This window comes from Meleagris gallopavo, chromosome 6 (assembly GCF_905368555.1).
Source record: "Meleagris gallopavo chromosome 6, MGAL_WU_HG_1.1, whole genome shotgun sequence".
NCBI classification, from domain to species: Eukaryota; Metazoa; Chordata; class Aves; order Galliformes; family Phasianidae; genus Meleagris; species Meleagris gallopavo.
Genome location: NC_139409.1, coordinates 600,001 through 618,793, shown reverse-complemented (window position 1 = coordinate 618,793; position 18,793 = coordinate 600,001). Strand labels below are relative to the sequence as shown.

Here is an 18,793-nt window from a genome sequence, read left to right as displayed (position 1 = left end):
AATCAAAGGCAGGACCACACTTCTATGTGGGCAGGAGGATGAGAAGAGCCCCACAGTGAGCTCCTGCATGGCAGGGAGCGCGGCAGGAGCCGAGGTAGAGACATTCGCACAAAGCGTGGCTGTGGGCTCGATAGAAGCAGGATGCATTTAGCCCATAAAACAGCCAAGAAGTGATGTCAGAAAAGAGCATCGCCCCTCAAACGCAGCTGCTGCTTTTTCTTTTTGCACAAAGCTCACACAGAGGGACGACTGGGTTGCAGTGGCACTGACAGCTACGACATGCTGGACCCGTATTCCCCAGCACCAGCGGTCCTGCAGCACTGGCTGCTGCCATACAACCCAGCTGCTGGTGCTGCCTTCTCAAACCTGAGTTGGTATTTTTATTTTAAAATGAGAAGTTAGAGTTCAAATCTGTCCTCCTTATTCTGCAGCTGTGAACAGCAGTTTAAAAAACATTAATAAAAAAAGCCACAACATAAGGTCAGAATTTCACCTAAGGCACCATTCCTTTTTTTTTTTTTTTCTTTTAGAAGGGCACAGGAAAGGGGCTCCCACAGAGCAGGCTGAGCTGTGAGGTGTGCAGATGTCTGCACTGGGAGCAGCACAGCTGCCAGGCCACGCTCCTGCAGCACTACATGGGCATGGAGGAAGAGCTCCATGCAGCACAGCGGTGCCATAGCAAAGCAGCAGCCCTGCTGTCACCGAGGTTGCTTGGGGTCCTACGTGACACAAGCAGCAGCAGCACAGCTTTAGCACTGGCCCTGCTGCTCTGTGGAACCACGAGTCCTGTTCCAGGTGGGTGATGGAGCGCCCTGCTACAGGCAGTGCTGGCTGCAGAACTCCTCTTCCCTCCAGAAGGATTCCCATTTCCCAGCAGGAGGGGCTTTGCTGCCTGAGAGGTGGCTGAAGGCAAACAGAGGGCGGCAGGAGCGGCTGCAGAGCAGCCCTGAGGCACACTGATGGATCCCTGTGCTTCCTTCAGAAACGTCACAACAAAATGCCCAGCAGCCACAGGAACACAGCATGGGCTCCCAGCCCTCCCGAGCCACCCCACACCATCCCATCAGAACCAACATCAGGTCCCAGAAGCTGCCCACTCTGAAGCACCACCTTCCTCAGAACAGCAGCTGGGTTCAAGTTGTTAGGAAACAAAGCAAGTCAGTAAACGAGGAGAACGTGATATCGACACAAAACACACCATTTCCCACAGGGTTTTGTCTGAAGGGCTCCTACAGCATCAGTGGGAGCTCAGCCACGTGGAAGCCCCAGCTGTAGAGAACCATTTCCTCACCTCACCAAAACACAATCAAAGCTGAGAGAAAGAATGAACCCCCCCACCTCCCACAGCAGAACCAAGCCTCCAGCACAACCCAGATGATTCAATTGCAGCACCATTAAGCTTGGTCGGACTGTATTTAAATTAAAACAAGGCATTTAAAAGCTACCAGCACTAAAAGACCCTCACTGCTCTGCCAGCCGCGCCCCACACGGCACCGCAGCCCCTCCACGAGTTGGGGGAGGTGGTGATGTGCAAAGTCGTTCCCATGGAGCAGCACAGTGCCCCAAAGCCAGCTCCCAGCCAGCACCCAGGTTGCTCAGTTCCGGCGGTGACGGCAGCATTCCCACCAGGACAAGAGATGAGAGCAAACACCAGATAAGCACCAGCAAGGAGCAGGCTGCAGCTTCCCCCCGCCACGGGGTGCAGTCTTTGTTCGCTTTTCCAGCCCTCAGAGTTTCTTCAAGCGACTGTACAGCTCCCGTTTGCTCCTCTCGCCAGCCCAGGTGCGGCTCTTGGTGCGAAATCTTTTCAAGTCTTCTTTAAAGTCCTCGTGGTGCATGGGGCGGTAGCTCTGGGGCTCACAGAAGCTCTGGGGGAAGAAATGGGTTCGTTTCTGGTTTCGTTTTACTGTGTCACAGGTCAGGGGGCTCTGAGCACGGCCAGCAGAGCCTGGCAGCAGCTGCTCACACCACTGCCACCAGAACAAACCACACAGGAGCCCCACACCAGATACTGATGAGCAAGGCCAAGTGATCTTCAGATTACAGCTACTTCTGAAGCGAGAGTTACCAAAACAAAGGACTTTTGGCCCTGCAGACAGTGCTCTCACCTCAAGTTTTTTGGCAGACTTCAATATACAGCACAAGCAAGCAAATATTCAGCATTCACCCTGAAGTAATACAAATCTGGAAAACGCTTCTCCTCTGGCTCAGCCAGCCCCCATCTCACAGAGCAGCACATGGAACACTGCCATCAGCTGTTCCATGCTGCCACCTCGAGGCCCTCCAGCCCAGAGCCAGAACAATCCTGGGGCACCTACAGCCACACAGGGCCAAAAACACAGCAGTGACCCAAGGGCTGGGACATCACGCGTGGCAAACATGGGGAGCAGCACACAGCTGTGCCCTGCCCCACAAACATGGGTGCAGGAAGGCCGAGCACCTCACATCTGCCTGGAACTGCAGCAGTTCTCCAAGCAGAGTGGTGATCTGAGAGATGTTCCAAACTTTGAGGCCCTGGGAGGGACTGAAGTGAGAGGCAGGCCATGGTTCATAGCATCAGATAGGGAGAAATGGCACACAGTGACTGAAGTGCTGCAGAAGCAGAATGAAAAACACCGTGATGGGAAGAGCCACTGGGCACTTATTGGTCTCCTCCATAGAAGGATAGCTTGGAAACTCAGAGCTCAAGTTTTCTGATTTTGCTTTTTTAGTACAGCACAAGGCTTGAGGTTTCCATCTGTCACGCAACAATTACTGCCAGGTCTCTCCACCTAGCCTGCAAAGACTAGGAGAAAAGTCTTAAACTCTTTCTCTGTGTAATATTTTGAACTCCTAGTTGCTACAGAAAGGCCAAACAGTTTCAGATCTCAGTCTAGAGACAAGAGGAAAAGCCTCCCGGCCATGGCAGCAAGGCAGTTCTGAGGTATGGAATTGGCTTAGAGAAATGAAGGCACTGTCACTGCCAAGTTCTGACTGCTCTCAGCGCAGGGCTGTGCTGTGAAACAAGAGAAAGAAAAACAGCCCAGGAAAAAACATACTCTGCTCCACAGAAAAGTCTGATTTGAGGTTCAGGTACTGTGAGAGCAGAAACGTGGAGCTTCAGGGAGCGTTACTCACCCGGCATCGCAGGAAGAAGTCCCTGTACCCCCCCTTGAGGACATACAGCTCTGGGTAATGCAGGTTGGGGTACTCATTCCCCAGCCTGTCCCGCTCCCTCACAAAGCGGCACCTGCAGACGAGACCCCGTGTTAAGGATGGCATTAAGCAGCAAGGGGGAGCAGTGCCTCCCTGCCCTCCGCAGCTCACAGGGGTATGTGGGGAACTCACATCCGGGGCCCCCGCTCCGAGGAGAACTCGCAGTGGAAGACGACGATCACCCGTTTGTTCTTTGAGGGAGGGATTGGGTTCTTAAGCAGGAAATCTTCCACATCCTCCTCCATGTGGAGGTTTACAGCACCCTGTGAAGGCAGCCACACCCGAAGGCAGACAGTAAGCAATGAGTGCCATCCCACTCATGCCAACCCTCTCTTGATACTGGGGACAAAGCCTCAAACCAGAGCAGACACTGCACACAACCCTCCCATTTCAGAAGGCCCCATCAGCAGCTGGAGGTGGCCAGCAGGATTTCACTCACTGTATTGGAGCGGGGCAGTAAGCTTACTGAGCAACAAGCTTTAAGAACACCCTCCACAGCCACTCATTCCATAGCAAAAGACCGTGGGTTAGATGAAGTGTAGTACTCCTCCCAGTACCTCAGAGATGAGGATGCTGAGCACTGCAGGTCAAGCACCCTCCCCTGGAGCTGCCCGCCCACTTGTCTCCTCCTCTGCAGAAGGGGAAGGGAAGCAGTTCCCCCCCTTACCGAGCAGCCACCCCACAAACCAGGTGTGTGCAGACCCAAACAGCACAAAGGCACAATGAGAGCCCAGGGCAGCTGTTCCATGCAGCTCTGCCTTGCTCTCCCACTACCACAACACACCTTGATGTGTCCTCCTTCGTACTCGTACGGATAGCGGCAGTCAATGATCACACACTGCTTAATGAAGCTTGCAAACTTCCCAGTCAGAACAGACACAATCTGAGGAAAAAAAAGAAAAAAAGCTCTTCAATTGTTTTGAGGGTTTTTTTTTTAATTATGTAAGTAAAGAATGTCTTGCTGTCCCCAGAGCACATACCATTTCTGAGTCAATGTATTTCAAATCTTGATGCTTCCCATCAACAGTGTGGAACAAATAACCCTAGAAAACAGACAGCATTTAGCAGAGAACATTCCAGCCGTGAGCCACACACTCAGCAGTGCAGCACCCAGCAGCCAGCTTCAGAACACACACTGCGTTGACAAGGACTCTTGAGCTAAGCATAACATTTAAAACTCCAGAGCCCCAGGGTTCAGGGTCACAGCTTTTCTTTGTCTCCTATACTGAAGATCTTACAGAAATCACTTCAGGACTGATCCACGAGAGCACCATTCTCATGGCAGCCTTCACCAGTGACTGGGGGATGTACCACAAAGAAGGGAAGCGCTTTACTTGGGGTTGGTTCACAACACCTCCCTAAAAGAGACCTTTAAACCAATCATGTAATTACCTTTGAGAAGTCACCAATAAGGTCCCTCTGGTCACTGGCCAAAATGCTCTCGATTTCTGCTGCAGAGGATTGTGTCTTCACTATTTTTGTGTTCTAGAAGAAGACAGGTTAGAGATGAATGCCAAACACTGACGGGATGAGACCCCTTCCCAAAGGGTAGGAGAAAAGTCAGCATTTACTGACAGCCTGATGCACAGCTTCCCTTTAGGATCAGTACAGGGCTTTGGAGCACACAGCCACTGCAGCACCTCCGTCGGCCCCACACCACACTGTTAGACCAGGGCTTCCCCCAGCGAGCTCACCCCAGTGACCTTCACAAACGACACCCCTCTACGTGAGCCCTAATCAGCTCTCCACCACAACACCAAGCCACCAACCGCTGAGTCTTCAGACTGTGCTCCTGTCAGGCTTTTCCTCTTCTTGCTTTTCCCTGGAGAACTCTCCTCCTGGGACCTCTCCATTCTTTTCTGAGTGGTTCTGCCTACACCGCTGGGCAGAGACGAAGAGCCAAAGAGGCGGCATCGCCTGGCCTGGGGGGAGAGACAGTGAAAATGTCCAGCAAAGACCAAGACTAGGAACTAAGCAAGCCTCAGACTTCCTGACTGCCCAGTCCAGCATCAAATGCTGGCAGCCCTGCCTACAGCAGAGTGGTGGAACCTTGATGATCCTTAGGGTCCCTTCCACCTCAAGTCATTCTATGATATGATGATATTAGCAGGACAGAGGAATGGTTGGAAGTTGAGGGAGGGCAGATTTCAGTTGGATGTGAGGGGGAAGTTGTTTGGTGTGAGAGTGGGGAGGTGCTGGAACAGCTGCCCAGAGAGGCTGTGGATCCCCGTCCATCCCTGGAGGTGTTCAAGGCCAGGTTGGATGGGGCCCTGGGCAGCCTGGGCTGCTGTGAGATGTGGAGGTTGGTGGTCCTGCATTGGTGGGGAGTTGGAGTTTCATCATCCTTGAGGTCCCTTCCAACCCAAACCATTCTATATGATATGATATGATGATGTGATATGACTGCAGTAAAGTTTGGCTCATCTAAGGTGCTGTCACAGCATAGGAACAGCAGGATGTCCTCAGGATCACCTACACTGGGGGCTTCCATTCCCACTACCACTTGTTCCTGGCTGTGAGGACAGGCAAGCTCAGAGCACAGTGTGATGTGCTGGCAGAATCAACCAGCAGACCATCTACCAGCAGATTTTGAGCCTCTTGTTGGAGCCTGCATTGCCCTCACAGCCTATTATCTGAAGTCTAGGCTACAGGTATCCCAGGTAAGGCTGTGAGAGCTGTATTCAAGATTTGTCAGTATCTGATAAGGGAAGACAAGATCTCCTCCCATTTATAAGTGTTTTTGTAAAAAGCAAGTTAACGTGGATACACACCCACTGTCAGCACTATCCTACCCTGACACAACCTCCCAGGCAGCAGGCTTAACAGTAACACAATCCTGCAGAGGTCTTACACTGCCCTGTTTTGTGATTGAGGGTACAGGATCAGAGCCACCACGAGCACACGTGCAGGTGGCCATGAGGGCAGCACTCACCCGACTGTCCGGCCTCCTGCTGACCAGCGGCGCGGTCCAGAGGCTCGCCATGTCAGATGGCATCTCCTCATCATTCTGAGAAACAAAGAAAGTTCACTCTCATCTGCCTCCCTGCTGACAGACACTGTAAATAACTGAAGCTCCTGTAAGCTTGGGCAAACTTTACAGCTGAATTCAGCTGCCTGAGCAGTTTTAAGAACTCCACTACCGGCTCTGCTGTTTCACTGAGTGATGAGCTGAGCCACACTGGAAAGGACAAGTTAAATCAATTCATTCACTGATTAAAAACGATGCCCTTCCAAAGCCCTAAGCACGTCAAGTTCAGTAGGAACTGAACTTCTGTTTAAGTGATCTGAAAGCAAATATCACTTTCAGCTCCCTCAGAGTTTCTAAAGAAAACACCAACTCTTCCAATCATCCTCTATAGCTTCACAATTCAAATACCAGTAGGAACAGCAGCAACACCTCTCTAACTGCTGTTCACACACCAAACAAATCCCATTATCTGCACTGGGGAACAGCACAAAAACAGAGACGCTGCAATGGAAGAGTTCACAGACATACCTGAGTCTTTCAGGAATCCCTCGTGCCTGCCTGCAGTCTGAATTACCACCAGAACATGCATGTGCTGCAGGCTCCACATCATACAGAGCTGATTTTAGAAGAGCATCACATTTCTTTTGTACCTACTTTCAGATCTTGCTCGTCTAAGAGCTCCAGGAATCCATCATCATCTTCGCTTTCAGAGGAGGTCAGAGAAGACTGCTGCAGGAAAGCTGGCCTGTAGTTTTCCAGTTCACCCGTGGGCATTTCTTGGCTGGGAAACTGAGACAAAACATTTAGTTTTAACAACATTCTTCTTCTTTACAGCAGGATGCTGCAGATAGAAACAATGCCACCTCACTGTGGTGATTAAGATAGTGGTTAATCACCACTAATCACCTTGAATGCACCGACCTGAGCAAACCCCAAACCAAGTCCCCATACTTTATTTGATCCATCAGCCTGGTTAATCAATAGGGCCCCTATCTTGGAAACACTGGATAGGTATGAAGGAGAGAAACAGATGATGGCAGAGGAACAGGAACTGATACTAACTCTGCACTCAGTAAACACAAGGTCAGGAGCACCAAGATGAAGCACTATCAGACTCAACAAGTACAGACAGGACTTGCCCCCCAGGCTCTGTTTCTGTGCAAGGATCCAACTGCATCCACTCTGCACTGATATCCACACTCACTGGATGCTCTGCACCACAGCCACAGCTCAGTAGTGCCCAGGGTCTCGGCCAAACAAAACAGATTTTCACACTGACAGACAGATAAGCTTCCCTTTTGGGCACACGAATAGCGATGGTACTAACAGCACTGTCCCAGAACAAAGCCATGACACAGTTTTTCCTCCTCCCAGCAGGTATGCAGAGGATAGAAGAATTACTACCAAGACCACTGAGGTACTTACTTCCTCAGCCAGGGCTGAGTTCTGCCTTTGGCCAAGAACACTTTTCCCATCGTGGGAGTGGATGTGCACAGAACTCCGAGAAGCTGGCTTGGCTGGCTTCTTAAACTCAAACGATTCCTGAATTGAAGAGAGAAAAGTGATTGGTTTACCAAAATAATGGCCTGTGCACACTGCCAGGACCTTTGTACCTCCTTTCTTCCCATTTAAGCTGCCTGATGTTTTGAATTCAAGTTCCCTGCTGCCAAACAGGAATAGTCTGAGTGTGTCGTAACATCTTTGCTTTGAAAACATTCAGTGATTCACCCAACAAAACCAAGTTCTCATCCCATTATCTGCAGGCTCAAGACATTTTGGTTTCCTTTTGTTGGTCGAGTTCTCTGCTAAAGAAGCCCTGGTAAGGCAGCTACAGCTGCAGCCTGCTGAGCAGAATATCACCTGCTGCTGGGTGATGGTGCCTGGGCCTGTCAGCACCCTGCACACAGCACTGCCAGCAGCAAGGCCCCCCAGAGCACGAAGATAAAGGCACAGCTGTGCTGCTAAGGAACCAGGGCTCCTCACATCGGGGGTGAAAGAAGGTATGGAGATCTGGGCAGCCTCCTGGAGGCACCCCTCACAGATACCCAAGGACAGCATTACGGAAACGTTTTGCCTTGCCACAGACCAAGAGGAGCCAGGTGCTACAGCAGGGAGGAAGAAGCTGTACAATTAAAGCCTCCCTCCTCGTTATTTACCTATTATTAGCTTGCAGTCACTGTAATCAGCGCCGTCACACTTTGCTGCAACTTTCTCCAAGCTGAGCTGCACAAAGCTTTGTGATGTCTGAGCTGCAGTCTGGCAGGCAGCTCCCAAACCCCTCCCACCACATCTGCCCATGAAGGAGTGCTGATTCAGCTTCCTCAGCACCACCTCTCACACCACACCATCTCCAGAGACGTGCAATACTCACATTCTCCTTATTCTCGTTCTGTTCTAGGAGCTGAAAAGCATTACAGTCCATGGAATCCGAATGGCTTCTCTTCAGAGCAGGACTGGAGCCCAGGAGTCTTTGCTGTACAATTCAGACAGAAGTGCTAGTTAAGCATCAAGTACATCTTAAGCACAAGGGGGGCGTTAAGGACACTATGAGGTCTTCCTTTGCAAGTGAGTGCAGGCTGTGTGCAGGGGTTTCAGCTGCATTAGAAACAGACAAAGCTACATAGGTGAAATCCTACAGCCAGCACACAAACTAGATTTCAAGTTCATAAGCCACAGCTTTCAGTTTCCAATCAACTACCTTAACAACTGTTCTTGAAGAGCATAAATTAACAAGATGTGGGAGGTTCTCAACTAAAAACAGTCAGCACAGTAAATCCTTTAACATTTATGCAAGGTCAGCAGTGCCCTCACTTACCGGCAGTGAATGTATTCTTCTGAGAGGCAGACGAAGGCTACAATGAGAAAGAACACATTTATTTCCAACATTTCCTTTTGAAAGACAGTCATGAGAGTAACATTCCCTTTTTCCACAGAGCTATAAAGCTGGAGGCAAATCCATAGCAGTGACTGGAAGTTAGACGGGAGAATACTTACTTCAGTCTGCTAGATGCAAGAATTGCCTTCTCAAATCTGAAAGAGAAATGCCCCACAGTTAACAACAAAGGATAGCACACCCAAAAAATCAACCTTGTACTTAAGTCACAGAGCTAAACAGAAGCCAGATGCTTCCTGATAACGCTGTCCTTCTCAAAAGGTATTTATGGCCAGCTTATCCCACCCTGGTTTTCAAAGCTCTGGCTGGAATCCCACTCTCCCTCCTTTCCTCAAAGGACTTCCAGCATTGATTAGACACAAAGCCAGTGCAAAGAGAAAAGCTGGGGAAATTGAGGACCGAAGGCATCTGTCCCCCACCCCCGGGATAAAAGATAGAAAATGTGTTTATTTAAATCTAATCGAGAGAGACAAATCAATGCTAAAAGCAATTGCACGGAATCAGTTAAGACATACCCAAGCAAAAGCTTATAGTTCAGCACTGAGAGCAAACTGCAGCTTACACCCACTGCAGGCTGCCTCAGCTCACTGACCTGCAAGCACTGGGGACAGACAGCACCTGCCCTTGCAGAGTGTGGGAGCACACCCTTCTAGAAGGGTAAAATAAGAGCCCACTACACGTGCCAGCAAAGGAGAAGCCATGTTAAGCCTCTTGTCAGCCTGCATTTGTTTAGAGTGCAATGTGAAACTGCAGAGGTCAGGCTGAGCATCTGCTTACGTACGTTTCCTCTCTGATGTCGCTGGGGGTCGGAGTGCCAGGAGAATCCAAAGCACAACCTGCAGAACAGACAGCATTTCATAGTGAGTCCTGGCTCAGTCCATCGGGAATGCAAAGCACTGGGCACGGCTGTAAGGCTCCTCCAAAGGTGCTGAGCTCAGACCGAAACTGACATCGAAAGCTGTCCTTTGCACACAGCAGCACACTGAAATAAAGGCAGGTGCTCCGTGCACAACACAAGCAGAACATCACCATTACACAGCAGCTTCTAGACGCTGTCAGACACAGCCTCTGGGATCTGAACCAACAGCCACACAGAACTAACCTGAGTAACACCACAGGCACTCAGCACAGCACGGACCTTAATCCTAAGTACTATGTAACACTTGAGATTTGCTAAAGAGACGGGAAGAGGAGAAGAGAGCCAAGCAGCAGAGATGCAGCCAGTTCAGTTCCTTATCTCCTTGCAGCCTGCCAGCTGCACTTGCTTTTTAGTGTTTCCTTTGAAGGCAGAAGTACCACACAGAGAATCTGGCGCAGAAACTCAGGTGGAAGCACTGATTTCCATCACCGAGACAGACAGTGACATATCAAAAGCTCTCCACATTCTACAAGTCACAGGGTAATACCTTATTTTATTTCTCCTGATAAAAGCCATCTCATCTGAAGAAAAAAATAAAGAGAACTTCTCAACAAGCATCAGTACTACAGCAGCTCCCCAGCCTGTGAAAGTGACATCAGCACACACAGGCAGAAAGCCACAGACAAAACCCAAGCCACAAGAGAAACCCTGCTTGGCAGCGTCCTCGTGAGCAGGCACACCAGGAGAGCAGAGCTTGGCTTTAAAGAGAGAAACCACAGCCCAACACCTCAGAGCTATCACCCTCCAAAGGGGAGGGACTCAACCTGGTCCCGTACTGAGCTGAAGGCAGATATGTGCTGCGTCCCAACAGCAAACAGCAGAACATCACCTCAGCTTCCAGACCACAGCCCCAGTACGCAGCCATGAGACTCACAAGGCAGCACCAGCTCACTAGGGCAGCCTGCCTCAGCCATCTTGAGCAGCACTCATCCTCAGCCAGCTCTTCTGCAAGGGCTGACCCACTCCCAATCAGGTGCAGACCTACTGCTGTGCACAGCGCAGAGCATCGAGGCATCAGCAAACAGCACTGACACAATGGAGTTTGTCTCTCCAGACAGTGCTGGAGCACGAAGCAAAACAGGTCAGCAGCCACATCTAACAGTCATCCTAAGAGGATTCATCATCCCATCAGCAGAGGGGAGCCAGCAGGGACAGGGAGGTGGTTGTCCCCCTCTGCTCTGCCCTCACGTGTCCCCATCTGCAGCACTGCGTCCGGGTCTGGAGCCTCCAGTACAAGAAAGACAGGGAGCTGTTGGAGAGGGTCCAGAGGAGCCACAAAGATGAGCAGGGGGCTGCAGCAGCTCCCTACAAAGACAGGCTGAGGGAGCTGGGCTTGTTCAGCCTGGAGAAGAGAAGATGCGGGGTGACCTCAGTGCAGCTGCAGGACCTCAAGGGAGCCTTAAACAGGAGGGGAGTCAGCTCTTGGAAAGGGGAGAGAACAGCAGGACAGGGGAATGGTTGGAAGGTGAGGGAGGGCAGATTTCAGTTGGCTGTCAGGGGGAAGTTGTTTGGTGTGAGAGTGGGGAGGTGCTGGAACAGCTGCCCAGAGAGGCTGTGGATCCCCGTCCATCCCTGGAGGTGTTCAAGGCCAGGTTGGATGGGGCCCTGGGCAGCCTGGGCTGCTGTGAGATGTGCAGGTTGGTGGCCCTGCGTTGGTGGGGGTTGGAGCTTCGTGATCCTTGAGGTCCCTTCCAACCCAAGGCATTCTGTGATAAGAAGCAAAAAGAAATGCTCTCTCTGCCATGCCCCCTTTGGAGCCAGAACCAGTTTTTCCTCCACGCTAACCCCACTGCAAACACAGTCTAGGACAATTAGAAGAGAAAACAACCCAAAATATGGGCTGCAGGAGGTCTGCTGAGCACCAGAAATAAGCCTGCCTTCCCCAACAAGTGTGAGGGTGAGAAATGGCTGCAGGGACCAAAGGCAGCACTGTTTCTGTATTCAAAACTGTAAGAAGAGTGAGAATGCAGTGCTTTCCATTCCTTACTCATTATTCACTGAGAACACCGTACCTGAGTCTGTTGATTCTGAGGACACTGTTCTTTGCAAACCATTGGCACTCTTGTTTCCCAGGTCTTGTGCAGTATTTTCATGCTGACTGTAAAAGAAGGAATTTTAAATGCTTTTTAAGTGAGAAATACAAAACAGGAGCACAAGAAAGCAGACATACAGCACAGGACTGAGGGCCCTTTCAGTCACCTTGCACCACACCACCAAGCCTTTTGCACAACACACAAAGCAGGAGGTTTTGTGGGTTTTTTTTTTTCTCCTCCCTGTTTCAGAGCCTCTCATGCTCTTGTGCCTTCACAAACGAAGGATTTAATACAACAAAACAACAGCTTGCAATAAGTTCAGGACTAAAACCACTTTCTGGAGTGTGATATTGGTGCCTGGAGGCACAGCAGCACCTCCCAAACTGTTCTCTGGGAACACCCCTATCAGCAGCCCATTATCTCCCCCAGGACTGTAACCTCTCCAACACTGATTTCATGATTGTTTTGCATATAAAAACGAGTTTGAGAACTGAGGGGTTTGGGCTGTTTTGAGGATGTTTTTTTTTTTTTTTTAAGCAAAGAAGTTGTTAAAGCTCAAGCTTGAGCCCACGCCCTTCCCTGCCCACCCAACCTCAAGTGGGTGCAACCCCCCCCCCCACTTCCTGGGTGCACTCCTCACACACGTGGGCAGCCCTGGTGCAGAAAATACACACATCATGCAGAGCATTCCTCTACATCACCTTTAAATGAGGGAAAAGCTACCAAGTGGGGCTGCTCTTATCATACTGATTAACTCAAAAGATGAAGCAGGGCACAAGGTGGGGGTGCAAAGCCACAGGACAGAACATCCAACATGGAAAGGCCCGGTGGGAGTTGTTAACAGGAATCCCTGGAATCTGAAGGCGGGAAGGATCACAGGGCTGAATACAGAAATAAGAACCATCTAAAAGCAAGCAGCAAAGGAGAAATACCAGCAGGGCACTCAGGACTGAACAGGAGGTCAGAGTGAGAAGGGAGCCATAGGAAAAGCACCCACGTAGTGGGATAAGATGAGATGCCCAGAGCAGAGCGAGGGAAGATGGTGGCACGTGGGGATGTGGGAATGGGCCGGCACCGTGTGTGGGCAGGAGAGCAGGGCGGGAGGGGGGCAAGGGGGTGAGAGTGAGGGGTGCTGTGAGCAGCAGGGAGAAGGAGAGACACGGTAGGGCTGGGAGAAGGGCAGGGGGGAGCGGGGTCTCGATTTGGGGGGGGGGGGGGAGGGGGGCGGCACGGGAAGAACTGCCCCGTGTCCTGCTTGCGGTGGGGGATCTCCAGGCCTCGGTTTGGGAGTTGCTGAGGTCCTGGAGGCCTCGATTTAGATGGGGAAAAAAGGGGGTGGGGAAAGGCTCATCAAAGGCTCCGTAAGGGGGTATGGAGCGGGGAGAGTCCCCGGCCGCGGCTTTTGGTACCGAAGAAGTCCTGGAGGACTCAGGTTGGAGGTGGGAGAAACGGGGCCTCAAGGCGTCGCTGGGGAGAGAGTCAAGGGGGCGGGAATATGGGGTTGTGAACGCGGTACTCGAGGGGCAGGGAGGAAGGGCTCCTTTGTGCCCGTGCGTTGGGGAGGATCGAAGCGTGATGAGCCCCAGGCCGGGGCTGCGATGGGAAGCCCTGCCGGCCTCGCTGCTGTAAGCGGGCGGAGAGGAACCTGCAGGCTTTGTTCCGGGGCCGAGGGGAGAAGGGGAGAGCCTGGGGGCGCCGGTTAAGGGGCGAGGGGGTGAAAGAGGGCCTCGGTGGGCTCTGACTGACCCGTGTCCCAGCTGCTCCATGGTGAGGCGAAGATCTGAGACCGGCGAGAGCTCGGCGGGAAAAAGAGACTTGACCGCGGTGGCGGGGGAAGCCGGAGAGAGGTGCGGGAGGCGGCGGCGGCGGGAGGCGGCCGGTGCGGGATCCATGGGGCCGAGCTGCGCCGAGCGAACCGAGCGCGACCGTCCTCCTGTCAGCGCCGCCCGCGCCGCTTTGACCCCGGCCGCCACCCGTCGCTGGCGCCAAACCGCCTCTCCGCCAATCAGAAGCCGCCTCGGAGCGGCGCGGGGAGGGGGAAGGCTTTTCTCTTCAGCTCTTCCCGCCTCTAACCAATCGGAGTGGAGGGAGGAGCCGACTCCCCATTGATTGGCAGGGATTTGTCCAATAGGGAGAGGATACCCCCACTGACCTGGCTGCGGAACTGCATTTCCCGGCGTGCAGCCGCCAGGGAACGCATTGCCCGCTTCGCCGGTGCATGCTGGGAAATGTAGTCCTCTGCCTGAGGGATACGTCTCCACCCCTCCCCCCCCACACTCGGCCCGAAGGGATGAAAAAAAGGGGAAAAAATGAGGAAAAACTAGCACAATAAAAGGCAAAAACCGGTCTTTGATGAGGCAACGAGCTCTACTCGTGACATTTCTGGTCAAAAGAGATCTTTGTGAAAGCAATCGGCAAGCACTGCCCGCAGGAAGATGGCGGCGGAGCAGAAAGATGCAGAGCCATGGAGACAAACGTGTGACAAACGGCGCAAACGGCCCCTCACAGCGCGTGACACCGAGCTGTGCCGTGCTACGCACACACCAGCAGAGGGACCTGCGCAGTCCAGCAGTGGGCACAGAACCCCGGGGGCTGTGAGAAGGAAGGGGACAGGCTCTGCAGCAGGGCCTGTGGGATGGCACAAAGGGAAATGGCTGCAAACTAAAAGGGGAGATTGATGCGGATGTAAGGAAGAAGTTCACACGCTAAGGGTGGTGAGGCGCTGCTCAGAGGTGTGGTGCCCATCCCTGCAGACACCCACATGGGATGGGCTGTGAGCACTGGTGGAGCTGTGGGTGTCTCTGTGCACTGCAGGGATTTGGACCAGATGGCCTTTAGAGATCCCTTCCAAATCAATCAATTCTGGGATTCTACAATTCTATGATTTTAATGCTCCGAAGGACTCAGCAGGAGGAAGTGCAGCAACGACCAGGGCAGAAGTTTGCAGTGATGCTGTGCCATCCCCTACTCATCCGCCCAGGACGTGAGCAGGGGAGCAGGGATGACCGACTCCATCAGGAGCACAGCTTGATGGAGGTTCCAGGCAGCCAGAGCCAGAAGTATGGGAAGACCTTCTCCCGGAAGGAGACTTTGAACTGCAGGATCTGTTGCATGTTGTCAGTGTTGTAGAAGGTTACTTGCCCAGCCTCATAGTCCAGGTGGACCCTGATGCGCCGTGGTTCTTCCTCCAGGCTCAGTGGGGCAGGCGGCATGGTCAGCATTGTGTAGCTGCGGTCCCAGTCCATCCGCAGGGCCCAGATCTTCTCCATGGCCACCATGAGTGGCTCCTTCCTCTGCACAGACTCCAGGGCCACCCCCACAGCCCAGTTGTTCCCATCCCCAACCTCCAGCTCCCAATAGTGCCTCCCAGCTGTGAAGCCCTCAGATCCCAGCACGCTGGCGGTGCCCGTAAACCTCTTGGGAGTATCAGGGAGGTCCTGCTGTCCTTCTGCTATCTGCAGGGTTCTGCAGTCACTTGAGATGGTCAGGTACGGGCTTGCTGTCTCGAGGTCCAGCAACACCTTCACTAATGCATAACAGAGAAGAATCAGTCTGCTGCCTGCTGAGAAGCCAGCCAGCACCTTTCCTTCCTCTATTGGGCTGGGACACGTCCTACGAGCACAACATGCAACCATGACCCACCACAAATGCAGCACCCACAGCTTCCTCAGGGGGCACAGACATGGGGCACGGAGCACCTGCTGTTCTCCCCATCAGTCCCACTAGAGGAACAGAGCCAGGTCTAAGCAGGACAGAGATGCTCTGCTTCCCAGAGTAAGGCTGCAAGGCAGTGCTGTGGCCAGGCAGGTCTGGTTGCTGCAATGGGGAGCTGTGCTGTTCCTAACTGCTCTGGGGAGCACCCAGGCCACCTCCCTGCAGAGCTGCGTGACCACATGGAATGTCACCCTGGGCCTCAGAGGTGTCACCACACTGTGCCACCACCTCAGGCCCTCCACTGAGCCCTGGAGCCTCATATCCCAGACCGCGGTGCAGGGGAAACTGAGACTCATCATCTGCAATGCTGAGGGCAGGGAGCAGCCGGGCTGCAAATGGCTTCAACCAGAACCCAACAGCCCCAAACCCCACCATGCTGCTGGGATTGCTGGAAGGCAAATAAAAGTTGGCCTAAAAGTTGGCCCAGGGTGTGCATAGGCCCACAAGTCTTCCAGATCACGGCACAAGAATGAAAAGATCTCTGGAGCCAGCGCAGCCCAGCTGTCATTTGGTGTTGGACACCTTGGGGTGGCTTCTGGCACAGGGCTGACCTGAGTTCATACAGCAGGCAAAAGCAAGAGGCCCGGCGTTAGGTGGCCACTGCATTTAAATGTTGTGCCGTGAACCCACCACCACCCAAAGGAGGTAAGGAAACATTTCAGGAATGTTTTTCCCTCGTTTGTCCCACCAGCTTGAGCAAACTTACCTCTTTCTGTGTCCAACTTGCTCAGCAGATTCACTGCAGGAAGGAAAGGAAGATGCATGAGGGCTCTGGGAAGTGTGGGTCAGAAGCAGAGCCCATCCCAGCTCCTGCTGGAGATCTGCGCTCTGGCAGTGCCCATCTGGGAGCTGCCTCAGCCTGGAGCCCACTGGGACCATGGCTGCAAACCCAACATTGCTCACTGATTTGTTACCTCTGAAGTCACCCAGCACAGCCTGGACCTGCTCGCTCATCTTGCACAGGTTGCTGACTGTCCTCTGCAGCTCTGGGGAGACCGGCTCCGGGACAGGGAGCTTTGCTTCCATGCACCTGGGGGAGACAGCCTGCAGGGAGCCCACATCCAGAGCCAGGAGGGAAACTGGCACAACTGAGGGGACAGATGTCACCCAACACCCCAGGGCCTGGCTGGGGTCACAGTGCGTCCCAGGCACCGACACAGAAACCCCATCACACTTAGTTCCTCACTACTCAGTGGGGCAAAACCACCTCCTCCTGGCAGCTGCTGCTCAGCATCCAGGTTTCCAAGCACCTGCCCAGTGCTCTGCACAGTTCTTACCTGTCCAGAATGCCAGCAATATCCTGGGAGAGAGAAAGCATCAGTCAGGGCTTACAGCACTGGGGAGCAGCGCAGCCCCCGGGCGCTGAGTTCCAGCACGTAGCACAGTGATGGGGAGCAGTGGTGACACCAGGATTTGTCACCCAAATCCCTCAGCTCAACCACAGCCTCACCATCAGAAACCCAACCGCCGGCTGGTCACGTTTCTTCTGGATCTCCACAACCAGCTCCTCCAGCAGCGTTCTCCTCTCTGAAACACGGCAGACGTACTCCTGGTGCTGCTCAGTGAGCCTCTCATGTGCCTCATCGAACTGGGCCAGCAGTGTGCCCTCCTGCTCCTTCAGAAACTGCTGCAGCTGCTCAAAGGCAGCACGAAGCTTCTGCTGCTCTGAAGCCAGCATCCCCTGTGAGACACCCGGCCCTGAGCACCCCGTCTGCTGCGGGGAGGGGACGGGGACCACAACGAAGAGACAGAGTCTGGGAGGGAAAAGGGTGGATGTACAGAAGGTTATATGGGATGGACAGATGGAAGGACCTAGGAGATACATATACGGAAAAATATACAGGATGGATGAGCGGAAGGATGAGCAGGATGGATGGGACAGACGTGTGAAAGGGGATATGGCGTGGACATAAGGAAAGATATACGGGAAGGACACTTGGAAGGAGATATGGGATGGATGTACAGATGGAGATATGGGACTGATATATAAAAGGACGTATGGGATGGACAGGGTGGGAGAGAGGAAACAGCAGTGTTGTTCTGGAGAAGGAGATAAGTATGAATGGGGAGAAGGGCTGCACCCCCAAAGAGGTGGGTGAACGGACAGGGAGCACAGGGCAGAGACGGGCACATACCATCAGCACGTTGCTTCTGGTTTCTCCTTCGGGATTAAACTCTTCCTTCTCTTTCTCTAGAAATGCCAGATTGCTCTGCAGTGTCTCCTGGAGAAAAAAAGGAAAAAGCAAATCCTGCACTTTGAGCATTACGTTTGCAAGATGGTGACATCCAACAGCCCTACGGGGACAACACCGCTGTGCAGTGTGGGGTGAGTGGGGTGTATTTCTGAGCTCACCCCAAGGCTGAGCTCAGTGCCAGCCTCCAGCTCACCCTGAGCACACCATGCACGGCTGCAAAGCACCTGGCACACAGCTGCTTTGGCCAGAGCTGTGTCTGGAACAGCGTCATGTGGAAACCCTGATGTTTGTGGGTATTTTTAATTTGGAAAAAACAACTTTTGGTGTTGGAAGCAGGATTTGTGGGAAGAGGTTTGGAGCGAAAGCAGAGATGTGTCTCAGATGTGATCCTAAATTCTCTGGAGTGACACAGAAGTGCCTTACTGACATACGGGGCGCTGGGGAGCTCAGGGGCTGCAGGGGGGTGAGTGGGGCTGGGGGAGGTGAGGAGGCAGTGGGAGGAGGCAGGAGAACAGTTAGCCCCAGCAGGGCAGCAGGGCCACGCAGTACAGCCCAGGGCCAGCTGGGAGCCAGCATCCAGCTGGGGATGAGCCTCCATCCATGCCCAGGGGGAACCTCCAGCCGTGTGGAGAGGGACCCCAGATCTGTGCCTTGAACAGATTCAGACATATGTCCAGAGAGAGCCCCAGGACAACGCCCAGCAGGAGCCCAGAGCTATGCCTAGGTAGGATCCATATTTGAGACTGAAATGGACCCAAAATCTGTGCCCAGAGGGGATCCTAACTCATGCCCATAGGGGACCCCAGCCAGCGCCAAGAGCAGATCCTGACCTGTGCCCACTGGGTACACAGATCTGTGCGTAGATGGGACCCATAT

The 18,793-nt window shown here is 53.0% G+C and overlaps 2 protein-coding genes across 2 annotated transcripts in view; both read right to left on the bottom strand.

The window, feature by feature from the left end:
• Positions 1 to 1,394: 1,394 nt before the first annotated feature.
• On the bottom strand, positions 1,395 to 13,998 carry CDC25A (cell division cycle 25A). Its single transcript, XM_085226836.1, has 16 exons — positions 13,755 to 13,998; positions 11,988 to 12,073; positions 9,838 to 9,892; positions 9,158 to 9,193; positions 8,979 to 9,015; positions 8,535 to 8,636; positions 7,589 to 7,705; positions 6,818 to 6,952; positions 6,128 to 6,202; positions 4,965 to 5,117; positions 4,588 to 4,680; positions 4,176 to 4,238; positions 3,980 to 4,078; positions 3,328 to 3,458; positions 3,118 to 3,229; positions 1,395 to 1,868 (listed from the first exon to the last, which is right to left on the bottom strand). The coding sequence occupies exons 1-16, from the start codon at positions 13,898 to 13,900 to the stop codon at positions 1,728 to 1,730; spliced, it is 1,581 nt and encodes a 526-aa protein (XP_085082962.1). The 5' UTR covers positions 13,901 to 13,998; the 3' UTR covers positions 1,395 to 1,727.
• Positions 13,999 to 14,876: 878 nt separating this feature from the next.
• The window catches only part of LOC100546350 (E3 ubiquitin-protein ligase TRIM7-like), a 5,328-nt gene continuing 1,411 nt past the window's right edge, over positions 14,877 to 18,793 (bottom strand). Inside the window, exons 2-7 of the mRNA XM_085226790.1 lie at positions 17,858 to 17,944; positions 17,173 to 17,403; positions 17,000 to 17,022; positions 16,637 to 16,752; positions 16,429 to 16,461; positions 14,877 to 15,534 (exon numbers count right to left, since the gene is read on the bottom strand). Of these exons, the coding sequence (XP_085082916.1) occupies positions 15,023 to 15,534; positions 16,429 to 16,461; positions 16,637 to 16,752; positions 17,000 to 17,022; positions 17,173 to 17,403; positions 17,858 to 17,944 (1,002 nt within the window). The 3' untranslated portion in view covers positions 14,877 to 15,022. The remainder of the gene's footprint in view (positions 15,535 to 16,428; positions 16,462 to 16,636; positions 16,753 to 16,999; positions 17,023 to 17,172; positions 17,404 to 17,857; positions 17,945 to 18,793) is intronic.